We start from the raw sequence: 21,260 nt of genomic DNA on the forward strand, positions 1-21,260 counted from the left end.
GAATGGCGCTGCAACGCGAAGACGAAATACGAAACCTATTTCGTTCTTGGCTTCCTCCGTCCCTGAAAATCTAATTATTACCCCACCTTGAGCGGTGTACTGGTCGTACTCGCCAACACGCAAAGTAGTTCTCGATCCTAATCTGGACAAAAGAACTTCTATATAAGCAATGCCAATTCGTTCCGGCGCGAAGGTTCGCGCGCATTTGACCCGCTTCTCGGCTCGGACACGTCGATCTTTCGTGTTCGAGAATCGAATTTAAAGTTCCACCAGGATATCGAAGTTAGCGTATGCCGACCGGGGTGAAAACAAACGAACCTCGTAAAACGAAGTTAACGCCACGCCTGGTCTCGGTGTACCGCGCACCACGCTCGATTTACCTTTACCTCCCATTGTGCGGAAAAGTTAAATTCTTCCTAATTGGTCCGCGAGTTGCGCCTACCGCCGCCGAGCCTTTCCGCCTCTTTTCATCTTTCCTCCACGCTGAAAATTTAATTATCGTGTGTCGACCGAGCACGACCCGTTTACGCATAACGTCGCCGTAGCTTGCCGCGAAACGATTCGTTCCACCGGATTTTCCGTTGCTTCTCCTTCTTCTCCCTTCTCACTAATCTCCGTCCTACGATGTCCTTTAATAATACGATGTAAATTACGCACCGGGTAGAGACGATAGTCGCGGAAATACGTGGCGAACTTGGAAACGTATTGTTATATACATACATTGTTTGTAATGCGCGACGAAGAAACGCGCGACTCTTGGAATCGCGTGCAAGATTTGCGCGATTAACCGTTTCACGAATGAAGACGTACTGCGGTTCACAAGCTTCGCTGTCAATTTCATCGACGGTATCTCGCGGATGAACGCGCGGAATCGTTAGATAACGAGATCACGCACTGTCTGGTAGAAACGATCGATAGAAGAACAGCGGTCTCCGCGTTTAATGGCAATTGGATTTCAAGGATCCAGCGAAATCCACGACGCTTAATATCGCGTCAATGGCGCGTGCTGTGTATGCCCAAACGAATGGTTCGACGCTTCTTTCGTCCTCTTTCAAAACCCTTTTCTTCCAATGCTATACCATTTTGCTCGGTGGTTAGTCTAACCGCGAACCACGATGCTCGATGGAATGCTAAGAACACAGTGGAGGGCTTCCCGAGCCCCTTTCCACTTCCTTTCACCCCACCGTCCCTTCGCCTGTCTTCTTTCGATACCGTTGCATCGGCTATTGCATAAACCGCTTGCTTCTTGCCACAGAGACCCGGAACTCGAGTAGTTCTCAAGACGAGCCTTTCAATTCCCAACTATGCTAACAGAAAAAAAAAATCCATTTCGATAAACCCCGTTGTAATCGGTCTGGGGTTATTAAACGTCTGGTGATGGAGCAGCCGCGATTTGAGGTAATAAGCCTCTCTCGTTTTCTCCGCTCCTCCCCCTTTTCTTCCTTCTCTTCTGGCTTCTTCCCTTTCCTTCTCTTCCTTTTCCTTGAGCGAGGGGATTATTGTTCGCCCTGTTAACAGAATATCACGATGTAATCGTCTTTGTCGATTAAAATATTTTTGCGAGCCATTGGAATTCGACGCGACCCAATTTGCGGTAGCCAGTCAAGCGAAGTAAATTGCGTTTTCGCGTACTTTACCAGTTAAGTCATCGAGCCATCCACCTTTCAAGTCTTATCCATCAGACGTAGCGGTGTATTGTAACTTGTGGTGCAACTCGTGGTGCATTCGGTAACGACCTTTCGTTTGCGAACGAGAGGTCTATTTATACGCCTCGCAGGATTTATGCGGCGACTGCCAATGTCAACATGTTCGATTGTGCGCGGGAAACGAGCCACTTTCAACTCGCGAAAACGTGTATACCGCGTAATTTCATGCAGAACGCTAAGTTTTCCATTTTAGAGTAGCTTAAGCACGTCGTCGTGATTCTGAAGCATTTATTATCACTCTGTACGATTTTTCAAACGATCACATTCTACGTAACTTTCTCAACTCTCAACTTTTCCAATATAAGGAATATTCATTGAACTTCTCCAACAGGGAATATTAATTCGCGATCCGAGATGGAAAGTACGCTTTCGAAGTTTTGAAAAACAAAACGCGTTCAGCGATTAGATTGATCGTGAATGGCAAGGTAGCGTCTGATAGGCGAACCACGTACGCAATTCCGGTGCCCGATAGGAATGTCGTTCGATGCATTTCGATGTCATTGTCGCATTTTCCTCTGAAACGGTAGCACTTGTAGATGCATCTGGCGATTTCTATGGAGCATTGTCTGTGGCGCGCTGCATTGACTAGCCAGAAAACCCACAGCTGTCGAGGTCCGTGAGCTGGTGACTCGGTTATTCGCGCCTTCCTTTTGACACGTTTCGTCCTTATCTACTTCCGCGTCCTTTTCGCCGTGAAAGTGTTTCGAGCACGATCGATCGCGAGCGCTCGCCTTTCCACGTTTTCCTTTTCCTCGTCTGCCTCCTCCTCTTCCTCTTTCCCCTGGTAACTCGGTCGTCTTCGCGATTCACGGTAGGAACATTTTAAACGTTCGAACGACGGTTCACAACAGCCGCGGATTCCAAGTTTTACGTAACCGATCGGTGCATTCCTGTAAAAAGAAAAATGTTTTGAATAAGGATGATACTTGGTCGATAAGCTGAACGGAATCGAAATCGAGCTACATATATGCTCGGTAATGTTCGCAATACTTCTCCTTCTGCGCGTGGACCGCTGCGAATTCCAGAAAAATATAAAGCGGAGAACGATGCTAGGCGATCGTTCTTTCGTTGAAACGCGCGGCGGGAAAGTGAAATAGCTAAGCAGGGATCGAGAAAGAGGTAGAAAAAAGGAGAGAGGGGAGAGGCAGAGGGAGATTTGCATGGAACGACGCTTTATTATGCATACGACAGATTTGCCGTGAATTCAAGGCTGCACTTTCAGTCGTCCTGCCATATCTCGCTTACGGAGCTATACACGGTATACCGGCACGTATACGACGTTCTCGTATCTACGGTTCATCCTGCGGTGAAATCGGCGCGATTTGGTGATACCTTTTCATAGCGATCTCGCGTTGAAAGTATGGACATATGGAAGAGAACGAGTTCCAGAGGATCCCATAGACGAAGAACGCACGTGAAGCGTCGTGCAAACAGCGTGAGCGCGCACCGAGGGGAAAAATGGGACTTTTATCCGAGAATTTTAAAGTGAAAACGCGACGATGAACTCCCGCCAAGTACCCGTCCCGCGCTAATTAACATTATTTCCTTTTCGTTGCGGCTTTCGCGGATCGAGGGAGTGCCGTCGTTGTTTTTATTGCGAGAAAAACGGATTAAAATGTGTAACATCTCTTTTGCGGATTGTTAAACTAACTTTTCGAAAAGAGCGAGCCATGTGCAGACCATAGCGATGCCAGCCTTTTATCCTCTCTTGTGTCTGGCATTCAGAATAAATCTAATCCTTTTCCCTTCTTCCTTCTTCGTTCGCTTCTTTTTTAAATAAATTGGAGGCGCAGAGTCTACGCGCAGATGCCAGGAATATTTCATTTGTGCGTCCCGTGCTCGTCCGAGTTCCGCCGGCTTTTATTCTCTCGGAGAAGCGCTCCGTCTTCGGTGTCGGTCGCGATAACAGCCGCTCGCTGCTCATTCTGGCCTGATTCTGGAATTCCTGCAGGATAGAAAACGGCTGCGATGCGTCTTCCTCATTCGGAGCGAGATATACACGAGTTTTCGTTCGCAGCCTCGGGCTTACGTCGCATTCCTCTCGATGATCGGCCTTCTTACGGTTCGATGTGCACCGATCACATATTTCACTCCGTTTCCGTCCGCGAAATTATAACACTACCATCGATCGTCCTTCGATATTCATCCAATAAACGACGCGCAAATTGTCGTCGACGATCTTACATCGCTACGTATATACATCATTTCAGGTCGCGTGTAAATAAATACCGGTTATCAAATAGATTGATATAAATAACGATTAATTAGACGATAAAGGTGGCAGTTTTCTGGTAGGATGTCGTTTAGGGACGCGATAATTCACGTTCCGGTTGAACCGCGTCACTTCCTCCCATCTCACGGCGAATCTACCTTACGTATATACGTCTCACACGAAGGGAATGTAATAATTACCAGGGCAGGTCTTATTACCACGGAGGTCTCGCGTTACCGCTGAGCAAGCGGCCACGATGAGATAGCGCTCCTCTGCGTTCGTGCTCTCACGTTGGCTGACTTCTTGTTGGTCGAACCAACCAGAGAGATATGTATACCGTGTTACCACGGTGGCTAGTTAGTCACTTAGCGAATAGTTCCCTGTGGGATCAGCCTTGTCCTCGAGATTGTTGTAGCTTTCAACGATATCAACCGTCTTATCATACGTACGTTATTGGATAAACCATGGAAAGGTGTGTAGTCTTAAGATCGGTAGGCTGGTCTTTCATGCGGTTTTTCCATGTCGATAGATTTTTGTTGATTTTCGTTCGGATTTTTATCGGAGTTCATCCCTGCACGCGCGTAAAGATCGAAACGAGAATACGACGTATAGTAGGTTTAGTATCGTCGACGTCGACACCGGCGTCATGTAATCGAATATCGTAGCTCGGACAATTTTTAGCAAACGACTGCGGTTGAAATTTAATTCGAGATTACGCGGAATCGCGAGCCTCGAAACGCGAACGACGTTCTCGACGCGGGAAACGGATGAAATAATAGGATTCTTGTTGAATCGCATGTCGTTTGACGTAATCAGAGTATCGCGCTTTAAGCTTAATGTCTTTATCGTCCATATAATGGACGAACGTTTCTACTATTATCAGGTTTTTCAAGTGCTGACTATCTCGGGTATTATCTTACTGAATTTTTCTAATTAGTTCAAGCAGTCCGGCAAATGTAAGCCGCGTACGAGCGTGTACGAACGATCTGCTGGCAAATACGCGAACGTTTGATTAATAACAGCCGCGTTTAGTTTCCTAACGAGCTCCTTCGACCCCGAGGAACGGACTTCAGGCTGATGGTTCGCGGGACTCGATTATTCTTATCGCGACGAATTTCCGCTGCTAGCTTTTTTATTCCGGAAACTGCCACTTCCGCTCCCTCAACTCTGTTTTGCTTTCCTTTCTTTTTCTCTCGCGCGCTACGTTCAGAAGAAAACGATGCATAGACGTGTTGTGGTTAATATGTTTTACGGTGGCACGATTAATAATCGTTGCAGGTCGTGCAAGAGCTGCCGTTCCCCCTCAGCTCCTGAATACAAAACGATGTCTCATCCTCTTTCCTTCTGTTCTATGGCATAGCATTCGATACAATAATTTTGCGAAGACTGGTGAGAATGACACTGATCGCGATATAGAAAAGTTATCGATTCGTGCGATTTGTAGGCGTTCAGCAAAGACTGTCGTCGAAGGAATCGATGACGTTCGCAATTACCATCAAGGTTCTGCTCGTCCGCACGATGCAGCGCGGCAGTCGCCAGTGATTTCGATGCGACGCGAATTGCAGGCTGCACGTGAAATTCGATCGTTTTTTCTCCTGATCTGGCAGCGTGACACGATGCCACGCGTTGTTGAGCGAGCTCGTCTCTTCTTCGACGAGTTCACACGATGATAGGTATTACGATGATGCCGATAAAGCCGGTTTCGTTTATTATACCAGGCTCCAACGAGGAATTTATTATTCGCGATTGTACTAGCTCGCGTCCCACCCGCCGTCCTCCTTTCTGTTTCGTTCACGGATCACGTATTTTCACGTGTTTTATTTAGTTCGCCATTGTTACGGGCACGCGCGCGCGACGCTTTTCACAGTCCATCATCAACCGCCATCACAGTCAGCGGCGACTTCGATCTTTTATTCCGCTTCGTTTTCAAACCACCGCAGATTTCTTTCCTACCGAGCTATTAACGGCCGACAGAAGAATTCCATTTGAAACTTGTTCGATGGAAGTTTAACCGAGGTGTCCGAAAGCGGTAGCGAGGGAAGAAAAGGGAGGAGGAGAAAGCCAATCGGAGAAAGGGAGATAGAGAGACACGGTTTGCCTTGAGAGCGAGGTAATAAGCCGGAAGGTTCTTTCGTAAAAGGAAACAAAATTAAATTCTATCTTGTGGATGGTATATTGACTTGAACACGCTAGGAATATTGATGAGATTTTTAGGAGAACCACCTCGCCTTCAATTACGTAATCTGTTGAGTACTGGATTGGTAAATAAACCGACGAATTGCAGCCTACGTGCTTTCACGAGAGCTACGATCGTCGGTCGGTCGACCGATTAAGTTTCGCCGTTTATTTTTATTTCCACGATCCCCCGCCGTTATGAAAATAATTTTCGCGGCTTTGGTCGCGTAGATACGACCAAGACGAGGAGAACAAGATCCCTCGAAGGAGGCGAAAAGAGTCAACTTAACGGTCAAGCAACGTTTACGACCGCGGAAGTACCGTTGTTTCGCAGCGGAGCTATTCGTTGGAACGATATCCCTGCAATTTTCTTGCCGCTTCCTTTGCCCCTTCGTTTCTATTTACACTGATTACAGCCTCTTTTCCACGAACCACGTTATCAGCCCCGATTTTTTTATACTTTGTGCCTACCTATACTCGAATTATCAGCTCCTACCTACGACTTTAACGCTACAAGAGCGAAATGAGCGAAAAGAATTCGTCAAAAATGTATCATAGAAGTAGATGTGACTCTCCTTTTGGTCGGTCTTGTCCTCGAAAACGGTTCGGATACTAGCGACATAGAACACGAAAGAATGGCTTTGACCTCGATGGTGCGTGCGGGGCGTAATGAAATCTAACAGCTTCTCTTCAAACGAAGTTCGTCACGACTCTCAAAGGAAGTTGCAAACTAGCGGCAATTCCCAGTGAGATGACAGATACGAGCCTCTCTCGCATCGGCGACAGGTTTAAGGTGAGCGCGTAAACTCGTCTAAACGTATGTAAACGTCACGTAAAGCCATGTTTCCATCGATCGATGGACCTCTCCTTGTCTGGCAACGCGATACACACACGAGTCGCGTCAGCCTTTGGAAATACGTCGGAGGATGGTACCGAGCAGTTCGCCTTTTCGATACGGATACCACCAGCCGTTTATCTTTCTTTCTCTCGCAGAATGCGATATTGCCGGGCAAACCTAAGGCACATAGTTGGAAGAGACGTGTATGTTTGAAAAACAATGGTTCGTGTACAGCCAGACGATCCTAAGACACTGTGTTAGGCCCGCTTTCTACATGTACACGCGATGCACATCGCGCTCGCGCTTTCATACCGCTTTGGTATACGTGTACATCTTTGTGTAGGCGCTCGAGTCTGTGTACGCCTCTCTGTATATACGAAGAAGTGCAATCAGGGCTTACAAAGGTTGTAGCATTTCATAAAGGTCACATCTACAACCCCTCTCTCCCTGGGGGGTATTAAAATCAACCCCATGCTTGCAGCATACGCCTCGACGAGGACCCGTTTCCCTTCCTCTATCTTTCTTCCTCTCATCCTCTTGATATTCGCGCCGATATCTTTGCGTATTAACGGTTCTTCCGTGTATTTATCGTCGTTTATTTATTTTTTCCTCGACAGTGCGCGCACTCGACAGTTTCCCGTACGCCTACACTCGTTCCCTCCACTTCTCTTCCTCGTTCCCTCTTTTTCTATGTCCTCGATGTACTCTTACGATTACAAATTCATCGATTCCCGTTCAGCCGTGTTAACGAGCACCCCCTGGTTTGTCGTGTTCGATTGATGTCTCCCAACTGTAGTCTCGTCGATGAGATCGCGAGATCCCATCGATGACAAATGCTGGGAACATAACAGCAGGAAAAATCGAACGCAGTCGGAAAAAACACGACGATTAGAAGATTCATAGATAGAACTGTACACGCGTTGATAACATTTCCGATACGATGACTGCGTAAGAAAATTCATCGTTTCTCGAAATCAAGCATCGACAAATATTGATACGTCGATGTTGCGTATCGGGTTTCTATTTGAATTCTTCGAAGCAAAACGCATATCGTCTGTAGGCTTTTTTAATCCATTCACCGTTCGTTCGCCGTTCACTTATTTGCTTCGCTTATCCGATCATCGATGACCATTATTTGATAAATCCGATATCGCGAGGTGTGAACCGACTCTGTGACCTTCTGCTGGAAAAGTCGAGCAACGTAAGTTGCGCGTATATGTACACGTGGGCGTGAGTAAGGCTCTTATACGCGTGCAATCGTATACACGCGACAATATGTTCACCGCGTAACACGCGCGTGAGCAAAGCAGAAGGTCGAACAAAAGTGGACGGGCACAATTGCGGCACGACAAAGAGGCGAAGCGAAGCGAAGACAAATATTCTGTCTGGTGCACGATAACGGTCTAATAAAATCGGCGGCGCCACTGAGAGAAGACCTTCCTCGCTCGTCTTACGTTGCTGCACGACGCCTACGCCGATTTCTCTCCCCTTAATAAAACTAATTGGCTCACCTCGCTCTTTTCTCCGCCCAGTTTCCTTCGCCAAACGTCTCAATGAACTGAAACGTCCCGCAGTCCACGGAACAAATTTGCCTCAAAACGAATTTGCGGAGGAAATCGTCGAGAGGAGCGGCGGATGAGTTCTTCGCTAATCAACCGAATTGGCCGATGAACGAAGACGCGTTGGACGATCGACTTAGCCTAGACGCTAGGAAGGTTTAGCTAACTAACCGTGAAATATTTTCGACACTTGTACGTTTTCGATGGCGCGTCGATACTTCAATCCGTTTCGATTTTCTAAATCCACTTTCCACCTCTAACCAGTGCTCGCTTCGCGTCAGAGGGCACTCCAGCTGGTGAAGTGGACGATCGGGATCAGAAATCCTAAACCACTGGTGACAATGGCTTTTGTACCAATAGCATCGAGTGTACTCCAACTCTTTTTTTACATTTCCAAAGTTTCAACATCGGAGAAACTTTACGGGTTCTACTAGCTTGATTAAAGTAGATGCTACATCGACGGCATTACCAGGAAATTATATTAGATATCTTCCTTTTAGATTTGCCATGTATTTACATATAAAGTTTTACTCGACTATTTATTCAAATGAGTAAGAAATATTTAGAAGTAGTACAGCGCGTGTTCGTATAACGGTGTTCAAACTGCACAGCAAATAATTCGGGATATCACGTAGTAGAAATTAGTCTCGTCTTGATGACCAGGTATTCGGCACGGTTTCCATCAACGACACGCTTTCTTGTACGCTTCCACGGTGGACTTCCTTTAATTCCTCCCAGAGTTTCCCATTCTTCGTTCTAGCGACAAAATCCAACTCGGTCTCGGACTTTCGAATTTCTTCGCCGATCGATTTTTCTCTTCAAGAACAATTACACGGCATCGGTTTCGCCGGATACTTCCCGCCGACACGCTTTCACGAGCGATCTTTCATGGATGCGGTTTTGTCAAAACACAGATCCAACGAACTTCTAATTTTCAATGACACTTAGACGAAATTCGTGGGATGTCTTCGAGACGCGCTTTCGATTTCCTCCTTCGTCGTCGTGATTTTACTTTCGTGGTAAAAACGTAGAGGAAAGTCAAGCCACGCTTTCGCGAGTATTATATTATGATACCACGTATATAAAGATTCAGTCCATTTCGAAGAAGTATTATCAGGCACGAACCAATTTGTCATCCTTAATTTTGGCTACTATTCTTCTCGTGACACGTGAATCTCAGGCTCGTACGGTGAAAGACGAAGGACGAAGGGTTCGTTCGTGATAGGGAGAAAAAAATGATGTTTCTTGTAGGCCTCTTTTTACGTATACGATAGAGTCGCGTGTCGGAGGTCGATCCAGGTCTCCACGTGACGCATAACGGGTGTCGCGTGAAAAAAAAAAATGCCAAGAGGAAGGTGGGGCTGGTTAACGGCCCATTAGACTGCGGCAGGATAACCGGGCCGCACCCTTAAAGGCCATCCAATAATAAAATCCGCGTCATTTGGCTAAAAGCTACCGCGAAGGGGTATCTGGTATCAAGGTGTGGTTCCAACCCTTATCACGCGAGTTCTCCTCCATCGAGTTTACCTTTGTGTCTTCTCTTTCTCTCCCTCTCTCTATCTATTTCTCCCTCGTTTCCTTCCTGTATCCGCCTCCGCTCAGTGTCTTTTTTCTTTGTTTTTAACTTTTTCACTCGTCTCTCCCTATGGGATCGGCCGTCACCGAGAACAGGACGCGTGTCCCAACGAGAGAGTTTATTTTAATTGAATTTTGCAACTAGGCTAGCGCCTATAACGGGAAACGCGCTGCGTGCGAGACCAGACCACGAATAGACGCTCACAATAGGCATTGTCTTCAAGTCCCGATGTGGATGTCTACGGACTACCTCGATAATTGTGAATCCGTTCCACATTCATTTTTCGAACCGTGGATAGTCCCACGAAACCACGGGACTGATGTATCATGAATGAACCGCCTTAAACCGAGACTCGCCACCAGTTCCAGCTAACGGTATAACAGAGAGATTGTCCGCGACGCGTCTGCTTGAAAGTTAAGTTGGTTTTGTCCCATCCTGACTACAGGTTTCGTCATGGGCGTCGTTCAACCTGTTCGATGTCGCATATTTTCTACGTGTTTGTACGTCGAGACGAGCGACGCGATACCGGACGAATTTACAGGTGGCATCCGCGAAATTCTTTTTCTTCCAGTTTTCCTCGTGACACAGACATGTGTCGTGACAGGAGCAGAGAAGCTCTCCCTGGATGACGTTGACGAGATACGCGACACGAAAACAACGAATCATTCGGTGGCTGGTTGGAGAACGGTACAAAGTCAGGAGGGTATCGTGCGTCGAGCAAGCTTGGGTCAATTCGATCGATTCCCGGTGTCTGGGGAACCGGTTTCTGCCGATGGAACATTAACACCAGCGGTTCTCCGCAACCGGCACACACACACACACACACACACGTGTATACATATACAGAGAGCGTTGCCGGCCCGATCGCGTGATTTATACCGGGAACTGCGGAAAGAACGGACCCTGCACACGCTTAGAAAGTTGCCATCGCTCTGAGCGACGCGTTATCTGGAGCGAGCGGTAGCCATCGTGAAACAACGTTTTACACTGTGCTTTTCTTTCGCGTTTTCCTAACACTGGTTGAACAAGCTCAACGATAGATAAGGGTATTTAAAACTTTCCCCATATCCTGTCTGGCCTACTTAAACCTGCAAAACGATTCTTCTACGCGTTATCAACGAAATTTGTCGTTTCAGGCGTTTCTAGAATGCTCCTCGATCGCACTTCCTTTGAATCGAGCTGTATCGCAGCCGAACACGCGAACGTTTCTACCCGATTAATTAGTCATTCCACTGCTTTAATCGTAACACGTCTGCACGCGATTTCACGTCGCGGAACGAACGCAGCCGCGTTACGGTCAATGGAAACCGGACTGGAATACTGGCCAAGTTCATGACTCGGTCAAATCTGCCTGCGAAATACCAGCTTCACCAAACTATGCTCCGCAATTTCGGCCTTGTACACATCGAAATACCGTGCCGCTGAACGCAGCAGTAATTTCATGAAACGATCGACATCTCTGGAAATTGTCGTTGAAATCGGACACTTCGACCCTTGACCTCTTTTCGTTGAAATGAATCCATCGGGGATTGCGATCTTCGCCATCGTCGACGTCGCCGTCGTCGTCGTCGTCGTCATCGTCGTCGATCTCGTCGTCGTTTTCGTCGTCGTTGTCACGAATCCTGCTCGTCTCTACCGGCTAGCGTATAGGCGGGGTCCGAGACGGTCGCCTCCGGGAACGAATAATTTCTTCGGCTCTCTGCATTCACAGGGTCCTCGTTGTTTTTGTATCGTCTTAATTGTTGCGTCCCCGATTGTTTCTGATGGCTATCGAACCAGTTCTTGAATCGCGTCCATGTAGAAGTAGACCGGAATTCTGTTGTTCGAACGCCGGAATATTTTTCTGTTTAAAAGAATTATCATTATCTATCTAACCGTGATCGTGACTCGTGCTTGGGAGGAACGATCGATCCGAGAGGAAATTCGTGATAAAAGAACGTTCGGTTTAATTAACATCGATGTCTGGGAACGAGCGCGGGAACACGAGATTTGCCAGGCTTTTTGGTAATTAATAGCGCGTGATACAATTGTAACGATAATCGGAGAACGGGTTACGACGTCGATGGGGGATTTAGATTGGAAAATTACCTACGCGAACGTTTTCGATATAGAGCCGAGTGGGAACATGTCGTTGTGCAGCCACGTCGAAGACACCCTGTATATTCCGTACACGCAGTCAGGTGAGTTAACGGTGCTCCGAAGCGGTTAAGTAACGGGCTTCTCCGCTATTTGTCGTTGTACTTTTATTTCACGCAAACAGCCCGTGTTTCACAAATATCCTGCTTCTGCTTTGCCCCGCCAGTTTTCGATTCATCGATACGCGTCCTGCTTTTCATGCCACATTTCCCATCTGTCGTTCTGCCAATCCGAACTCTTTTATCGCCGGAGAAATGAATCGTCGATTCGCGATCATCAATGCACGATCATCGAAGTCATTCCCTTGGCCAAAAGTTCTAATTTTAAAAGTCAAGTTTCTCTCGTTACGCATCGCTATTGTTCTCCGCGGAAAGCGAATGCGCACACTCTGGTTGCTTATATCATAGATAGTTTTCGCGGGGCTCGTAAAACGCCCGTTCAAGGTTGATATTCAGATTGGCGGCAATCAAAGCGAGCTAATGGCGTTGCCTCGGCCGCGAAATGTTAATAAATTTCCCTGGCGAAATTCGTCTTTGCCAAAGCGGTTTACGTGCACGCCGCGCTGCTATCCAAGCGGAATAGCGACTTTGCTCGGTTAGAATCAATAATACGCGCTCGCCTAGGAGATATGGTAATGTGCAGGCCGAAATCTAGATTCAGTTCAATTCAGCCTGGTGGAAAGTTTTACCGGCTAGTTCCATCGTTCATTACCACTCGCAGATGCACGAACATTACGGTCTCTGACGTTCGCGCGCGCTTGTAATCGAAAAGTTTCAATAGTTGCGCCATCCTCTTCGGTGGTCTGTCTTACACAGGTGAAAGATTAGTTAAGGAATTAAAGAAACAGGGAAGAAACACGAAACTTTCTATTTTTTGTCGCCGGACTCGTCGGTAGTACGAAGTTGAGAGAAGAGAATGGAACGCGTGATACAACATTGACGATCAGGTATCAGAATACGTAATTATCGAGGTACGCGTGACATTACAAGGCCAATGGAGCGTACCTTGTCTACCAATACTTACTTGCAACCCATTTTCGAGTTAGCTGCCTGACGTCAACATCGATCGTGCACTGAAAAGCACATTTCGGCCAAACAGATGCGGTCTTTCAAGATTTGGGTCTCGATTGTGTAAACCTTTCCCGATGAAATTTATAAATTTAGATAATATTTTTCATACTCCTCCGCGGTATTTTTTCAAGATAACGAGTAATCGCTATTCCGATTGTAATAAAAATCATCTTTAAATCAACGTATACGCCGTATCAAGTAATTGGTTGCTATGTATATTGAACTTTTGATAAAGATAACAGTCTATCAACACGTTTGGGGGACCGATCGACTTGATCTTGCTGGTGTGTTCTCGAATCGCGCACATCAGGTTAGGAATAATCGTATCAAAACACGTTGCGGTCGATCGGCAAACCGTAACGCGTTGAGAATTGAATGTTTGTAACGTTAGTGTCAGCGAAACTAAAATGCGTTATCGAAACACCACCGGTACGATATCCACGCCGTTATCAAAGTTTCTCGCGATTGTGACAATGCATGAACGATAAAACGCTGCTGGCGGATGCATGCTCCGATTCGAGACCTTTTCATGCCCGTATTACATCGATCTTTCTCCACAGAGTTTACGCGTGTAACACACGAAGGGAATACAACACGCTACGTATTAACGACAAAAGTTATCGGCGTTGCGCGTCCAAACGATTTCTCTTCCTCTCTTCGAGAGTGTCGTTGCTGGCACGTCCTGCCACGTCGAAAGTGCAATGTCGTTGATTGTTGGACTATGAAAGCGACAGAGACGGATAAAAAGAAAGACAATGAGAAACGTCGTCTCCTCCATTCTACATTATCCGCAACGACGTCGCAACACCATTGGGCCATCGGCTGCCGTAAACTTGGTACTAGTTTTGCTTGGCTGATTTTCGACGTTCGGCGTTCGGTCGAGCGAAAATCGTCGAGTTGAAAATTTCGACAGCGCGGCATGACGGTCAAAACGATCGATCGTTTCGAACGTGGTTCACTCGCGCCGCAAGAAAGGCAGTTCGTGTGGTAAATGTTAAAGTTACCATTCGAAGCACGCCGTTTTGAAAGTCAAACGAGCACGCTCGAAAGTTCGTTGAACTCCGTTCGTTGAAACCCGTTTTCACGACCGCGTTGCGAGGGATTTAGTAACGAATATCTCTCGCTTAATGCTTCTTATATCACTGATTACGCCGGCTGTGGACCGCTTCTACCGTTGGTAATCGAAGTTCGGGCTTTTCGCCAATTCTACCATTCCTCGCTGGACGTGTAATTCTCTGGCACTGGAGACCGAGCTCCTCTTGTCAAAGCTCGTCTTTTTAACGCTTACCGATCCAATGAAATTTAATAAGAAACGAATCGTCTCGTTTGGAAGGCGATCGAGCTCTATGAAGGCGTGTTAAAATACCTGTTCCACAAAGAGAATTGATCGCATTCTCGCGAACCTCACCAGGCTTAATTTATGCCATTTAACTTCCTCAATCGAATAGTAGTACGAGCTCGAACGAGCGTGCGCCAGCTATATTCGATTAGCAAGCACGAGTAGAATGATCGTTGCGCACAAACTGTGCGGTCGTGTACGCATCGTGATCGCGGTCGTATGAGCGAAAAACTCGAATACCACCAACCATTAAGGACGGATAATGCTCGAAGGGTTTTCGAAAAATCTGGCAACGATTGTCACGGTCGACTCGTGCCAGATATTCTCTCTTCAACGTGTGGATACTCGAGCGCGTAGAGAGCAGGAATCAATAGGCCTGGTATTGTAGCGCGGATTTGTAAGCCGCCGGCGGAAACCTTACGTATTCAACAGTGAGTCACACTTCCAGGAACGTATAGCAGCCCTCTTCTCTCACCTACGACAATGTTCTCGGGCATTGTTTTCCACCCTTGCCAAAATCAAACGGTTCCCCCGGTTCTGTGTCGAGCTTCAACCCCATTTTTTTTTCACCCCTTTTCAAACGCAATCACCGTGATTTCCATTTAGGCGTTCGTTTTCACCTCATCCCGTTCGAGGGCACTAATGACTTCTGCGGTAATGGCTCCTGCTGCAACTTCCATTGAAAACTGTGCCGTGAATTGAGTAGCCCCTCGACCGTTCTTTTCTACGCTTTCCTATGGTAAGCCATCGACGTGTCAACCGTCAGCTGGTGACACCACAACTCGAATCCTGTCCGCTTCCTCTTCGTATCAGCTTTGTCAGTATCGGTATAAGATGCTGCAGTATTTCAGACTTTTTTAACATACCTGTTGGAAGGTCGAAAATTACAGCGTGTTAAGTAATTGAAACTTAATCGCTGAATGAGATTGAAAGATAGAGGAGGGTAGTAGGGTGTGGAGTGCCGTTGTATATCGTTGGTGTCACACGGGTCAAGCCAGCGATAAGATAGTATACAGCGTTATTAAACATTTCGTAGACGCAATAAATATTAAGAGCCTGATCTGGCGCCTATCGTTTAGCCGGTTTAGCGAATTACACCGTGCTGCTCTTCCTCGAATAGATTCGTAACAAGAGATGTATCTGGAGATAAAATAAACAAGTCAGTCAGTTTTATGGCCCTTAGTTACTTCGAATGGCTACACTGTACCATATCGAGAAGTGGGTTAACGTTGATTGCAACTAGGCCCTGCGAATTTTCAAATCCTGCGTATCAAAAAAATTGTCTGCATTGCGTATCATCGATGTAAGCGAAACCCCTTCTAGTCTCATAGATTTGCAAAAAGACGTTACGTTAGAATAATCTGTAGCGGCACATGAACGTAGAAAGGTCAACAGAAAATTCGAATCTGGAGAGACCCATATTATTGTGCCAATGTTGTTTTGGTTTACAAGGACTAAAGGCAAACGAACTCGGGACAGACTGTTATTGCTGTTATTTGTAATCTTTAACCGGAATTACATAAGAACTGTAACTTTGAACTTTTTGTAATAAGTCTGTCGATATAAATGTGTTTATTACCAGGTTCCCCAAGACAGTTGAATTGTTATCATTTGTACGATCGATATAGTAGCACTGGGCGAGCGACAATTAGAACTGGTATACATTATTTTTGTACTTGTACTTACACTGAATTTTAGTATAAAATTATTAAATACACCTCAGATCTTTAAAATCGCTTAACTTGGATAAATTTGCCTCGGTATCTCGAGCTTTGTTGGATTGTTGTATAGGCAGACTTTCCGAATTTGTTAAACCTTGAGCGACAAGAAAAGCAACCTGTACACCAGATTGGGAAAGAAGAGGGGTCCGTAAGGTTCGCGCATGGAACAATCACCGAACGTAACCGTGGCCTTGGTTGAAGCTCGAGCCGCTTCCGGAAGAGGTTAATACCCGAAACGCATCGCTGACTCGGAGGGCTAGAGCGTGTCGTGAATGGTTCAAGTTTCTACGCTCTCGCGGAGCAACAACCTACTCGGAACAATGCCTATTTATTTAGACACAGATCGTTGTGTTCGTTAAGGGACCTAGAGGGATTATTTTTATGGTCAAAGTTAATGACGGCACGGGAAAAATGTCGTAGGTGGTCCTCTTCCATAACGAGTAAAGCGTAATTGCTGGGGAAGAAGCCAATGCATTCTTCCCGGCTAAATGAAACGTTGACGCCAGAGACTATTCGTTTGTAATAGCGTCTGTAATTTGTATTGCAATCCTAGCAATTAACGTTGACGTAACGGCCGATGCTATTCGATCGAACCTCGCGTCACTGTTTCGTTCTTAGTCTATTTAGAATCAATATATTGGAACTTTTCTACGTGAAATTGGTTTACCAAAATTGACCAATTCTAGTCTCTAGTCGCCGAGGCAACGTGATACGAAGATTCGAGATATCGATAGAAAGATATGGATTGAATCAAACGCGATTCTTTGGTACGAGCGTTCCGTCCACGGTCAAACTGTACCGCGTTTGTCGGTCAATTAGAGAGTCCAGAACGAGTACCGGTAACATAGAGGCGAGCGCTTGTCGGTGAACGTCCGCAGGGGGTCGTCGACCCAAGCCAACCAGGCCTTAGCTGTCTACAGCTTTAACGTTGCTTTTACACCGATATCTGTGAACGTGGACAATCCCGCCTCCTGGCTTCTCCTCTCTCATATTTCGACCTTGATCCGAAACTTTAAACCTGGCCCGGCTCGATTCTCACCCGGTAACAGAGTGTCGCCATCGAGCCTCGAAGCACCGATTACGTTACCACCGTAGGGATTTGCACGACTAACAATTCAATCGGCCGCTTCTCCGACTCTTGGACGCTTTAATCTCTGTCCAACGGGATTGGAGTTTTGCCCAGAGTTCCTCGGTAAACGCTCGCTGCGTATTGTCGAATAAATTAAGACGATGAGGAGAAGCTGACGTCATTTGTAATGCTTCGTGGACCTGCCACGTATTACCGAAAATTTGCGATCGCCTGTCGCTACCAACTGCTCCTGCTATTTGACGTTTTTGCGACTAAATTCCCGTACATGATGGTAGCTGGCTGTTTTCCCATTTCATTAATAATTGAGCATATTAAGTCGTACGGTATCTCGTAAAAGGTAATAATACGAAGGGACGTGAAATTACAGCGGAATACAACGAGTATCTCGCGCCGTGAACCTACGTGTATCTTTAACAGAGTCCGGTAGAATTATTACCGACGACCACACGTAACCGCGGAAGAAACGAGTAAAATTATGTTTAACGAATACGATTTCCTTCTGTTGCAGCAACTATTCCGAAGTCAGCCTCAAGGAGCCACGCCACAGCAGTTGCAGCTCCTGCAGCAACAGCAACAGCAGCAGCAGCAACAGTACCTAGCTGCCTCGCAGGCTCAGCAGCAACAACAGCAACAACAACAGCAGAATTTTCCCACGGCACCTTATACCGTAATCAGCGGACAAGAACCATATGTCGGAGCATTGATAGCCGGTGCACCACCTCCAGTGGTGCCACAGTATTATGGAGTAGCGCCATGGGTTTATCCAGCCGGATTGTTACCGCAGGCACCTCCTCAAGCCGCCGCTCCACCGCCTCCTAGGAGACCATTGACACCATCCTCGGCTGCAGCGGCAGCTGCCGTTCAAGACACTGCAAATAATTTGGCTCAAACTGTAAGCAAGTTAATTAGCCCGCTTTCCAATGGGACATTCGGATCGGACGCATGTGTTTAGAAATAAATCCTATTGTCGCGACGCAATTTCAGCTATTGCCGATATGTGTCTCGCTGCGTGCAAAGTCTCTCCCGTCGCTCGCCTGTTGAACGTTTCTCGATTAAATTTGGCCGTGGGGATTAAATATAAACTTCGGGCAACAATTTGCCAGCTCATTAACGTTCCTACGTTTCTGTGTCAAACAGAGCTGCTACTTGCTTCTAATACGCGGTGTTTTCAAATTAATTTTACGTTTGATATACAGCTGATTTTATATCGGTGTATTGACAGGTTCAAGGCCAATATCAGGTGATACCGGCGTACTACGATCAAAATGGATCCATCGTGATGGGCGGGGTGCGTGGGTTAAGCTCCGCGGCAACCCCTATGAGATTAGTCAGCCCAGCGCCCGTTTTGGTAAACAGAGCTCCGTCACAACCACCACCAGGACCACCGGCTCCACCACCACCGAGTCTATATTCTCAGCCAACTCCTACGTCCCATAGTAACGCAACACCTGGAGAATGTTTGGGTAAGAAGCGTTGTAGTCATAGAGATTGTAATTAAATATCCGGACTGCTCATCAGCATTGTAGATATGTGTTACTTTTTTTCCGACATATTGATTCTGTTCTACGTGATATACATATATATATAAATCTATATACATATTATGTATAGCCTATACATATGCATGACTCACGATTAAATATATCGGTGAATTTTTGAGAAACAGTTATGCGTATAAATATACATATGTATTTATATATATATATTAACGTCGAATAACTTCTTTGTTACTTGTACATACGTGTATACACGCCACGTATTAACCTGGTGACTAAAAATGTCTAGTACGAATTCGTTGTCGATACCGGAAGCGTGCGTGTGTATGTGTTGGAACGGTGTACCGCTAGGCTTATAGACGGTATAAGGTCGGTAAGGTACGGCAAATTAATTGATAACTAAGAGCGTGTGTGGGTTGCGGGCTTTTGGTGCAGGTCTGGCGGCGTGCAGTGCAGCAGCAGTGGTTGCACAGGCTCAAGCAGTCGCGGTGCAGCAGGCACAACAGCAAGGATCAGGACTAGCCGCAGGTTTAGCGGCACTAGGATATGGCGGCTCCCCTCTGGGAGCACTAGGCTCGCCCGCTCAGCTTCAGAGTACAGGTACACATTCCTAGCCAACGAACAACACACTCTTTCGAAACGGATGTTTCAGTTTCAGGCGTCGGCGGTGTCCTCGATTTTTCTCTTTTGTACATAACGACCGCATATGTTTGCATGCTTTGCAAGAGCCTTATCGTTTGTCTTTACACACTTGTCATTTTGAACGTATTCTCCTAGTGACGTCTTTGTATATCTTAAAACAATCATACATCGACAATCGTGAGCTTGTCCCTTAATGGAATTCGGCTTTTAGAAAATCTCGCATCTCTTCTTATCTGTTCTCAGGTCTAGGTCTTGGAGCTTCTTCGACCGCCCGGAGAGATTCGTTCGATAGAAATACATCTGCTTTCAGCCCTAGCTTGGAGTACAGCCGTGCAAAATGGCCTCAGAGTTACGGAGCCCTAGGTACTGATTCGCTGCTCTGTGTGTTGTATAATTCGCAGGGTTAAGTACGTTCGTCTACAGTTGCACGATCTTATTTGCAGGCACGGTAACTGCATCGCCAAGCCCATTAGGATTATCCTTAACACCACCGCCAACTTTGGGAGGATCTTTAGGTGGACTCGTCGGTGGAGCAAGTCGGGTATCCGCTGCCCCCGGCGCTGAAGCCAAGTTCCGTGCTAGCGCAGTTCCAGCTTTAACAGCCAACGGGGTTTTCGGTTCTAGTAGCTCTCTTTTCCCGAACTTAGTGGGCAAACCTGGCCGCAGTGGAACGACCAGCATCGGGGACAAAAATGCCGGTGGACGATCACGTTTGTTAGAAGACTTTAGGAATAACCGGTACGTGCTTCCCCAGTTATCACTCGAGGACACGAGTGTCTCGTTGTCTCGTAACACAGCTTATGTTACAAGCAATTCTCATATACTTCAGATTCCCGAGTCTTCAGCTACGTGACTTGGCCAATCACATAGTTGAATTCAGTCAAGATCAGCATGGTTCCCGTTTTATTCAGCAGAAATTAGAACGCGCTTCGGCCAGCGAAAAGCAACTTGTGTTCCAAGAGATCCTTACTTCTGCTTATTCATTGATGACCGATGTTTTCGGGAATTATGTTATTCAGAAGTTCTTCGAGTTCGGTACGCCGGAACAAAAATCCACCCTTGCCCAGAAGGTAATTACGACGTTCATTTTTATTTACGTATGTAGGAAGTAGATTAAATGATGAATACCTTTGCGTGTCAACTGATACTTATTGATCGAAAATAATTGTAGCTGAACGATTAAAGTAGATCCATAAAGTCTTTTAGATTTTTACTAGCGTTAAATTAATCGTTGATGTTAGGTTCGAGGACACGTACTGCCTTTGGCACTGCAAATGTACGGCTGTAGAGTAATTCAGAAAGCTCTCGAATCGATCGGACCAGAACAGCAACAAGAGATTGTCCGTGAACTGGACGGGCACGTTTTGAAATGCGTTAAAGATCAAAATGGAAATCACGTTGTGCAAAAATGCATCGAGTGCGTTGAACCACGAGCATTGCAGTTCGTAATCGGAGCTTTTGCTGGTCAAGTGTATTCCTTGAGTACTCATCCCTATGGTTGTAGAGTAATTCAACGTATTCTTGAGCACTGCACTCCTGAACAAACTCAGGGCATTCTTCAAGAGTTACACGCTGCAACTGACCAACTTATTCAAGATCAATATGGAAATTATGTGATCCAACATGTGCTTGGTAAATGTCGTTGCTTAAAAATATATTTATAGCTTTCTTTTCCTACCAGAGTAACTCATTTGTACGTG

At 46.3% G+C, this 21,260-nt stretch overlaps 1 protein-coding gene across 3 annotated transcripts in view; it reads left to right on the forward strand.

Annotated features, from left to right (window-relative positions):
- LOC126924892 (pumilio homolog 2) overlaps positions 1-21,260 on the forward strand; it is a 63,294-nt gene that overhangs the window by 36,352 nt on the left and 5,682 nt on the right. For 2 of the 3 annotated variants that reach the window (XM_050739854.1, XM_050739862.1), the window contains 7 exons: positions 17,931-18,314; positions 18,645-18,885; positions 19,354-19,518; positions 19,804-19,923; positions 20,004-20,298; positions 20,390-20,630; positions 20,802-21,192. In XM_050739854.1, the coding sequence (XP_050595811.1) occupies positions 17,931-18,314; positions 18,645-18,885; positions 19,354-19,518; positions 19,804-19,923; positions 20,004-20,298; positions 20,390-20,630; positions 20,802-21,192 (1,837 nt within the window). The remainder of the gene's footprint in view (positions 1-17,930; positions 18,315-18,644; positions 18,886-19,353; positions 19,519-19,803; positions 19,924-20,003; positions 20,299-20,389; positions 20,631-20,801; positions 21,193-21,260) is intronic. The other variant, XM_050739873.1, reaches the window with a different exon arrangement.

Source organism: Bombus affinis, chromosome 2 (genome assembly GCF_024516045.1).
Source record: "Bombus affinis isolate iyBomAffi1 chromosome 2, iyBomAffi1.2, whole genome shotgun sequence".
Classification (NCBI taxonomy): Eukaryota; Metazoa; Arthropoda; class Insecta; order Hymenoptera; family Apidae; genus Bombus; species Bombus affinis.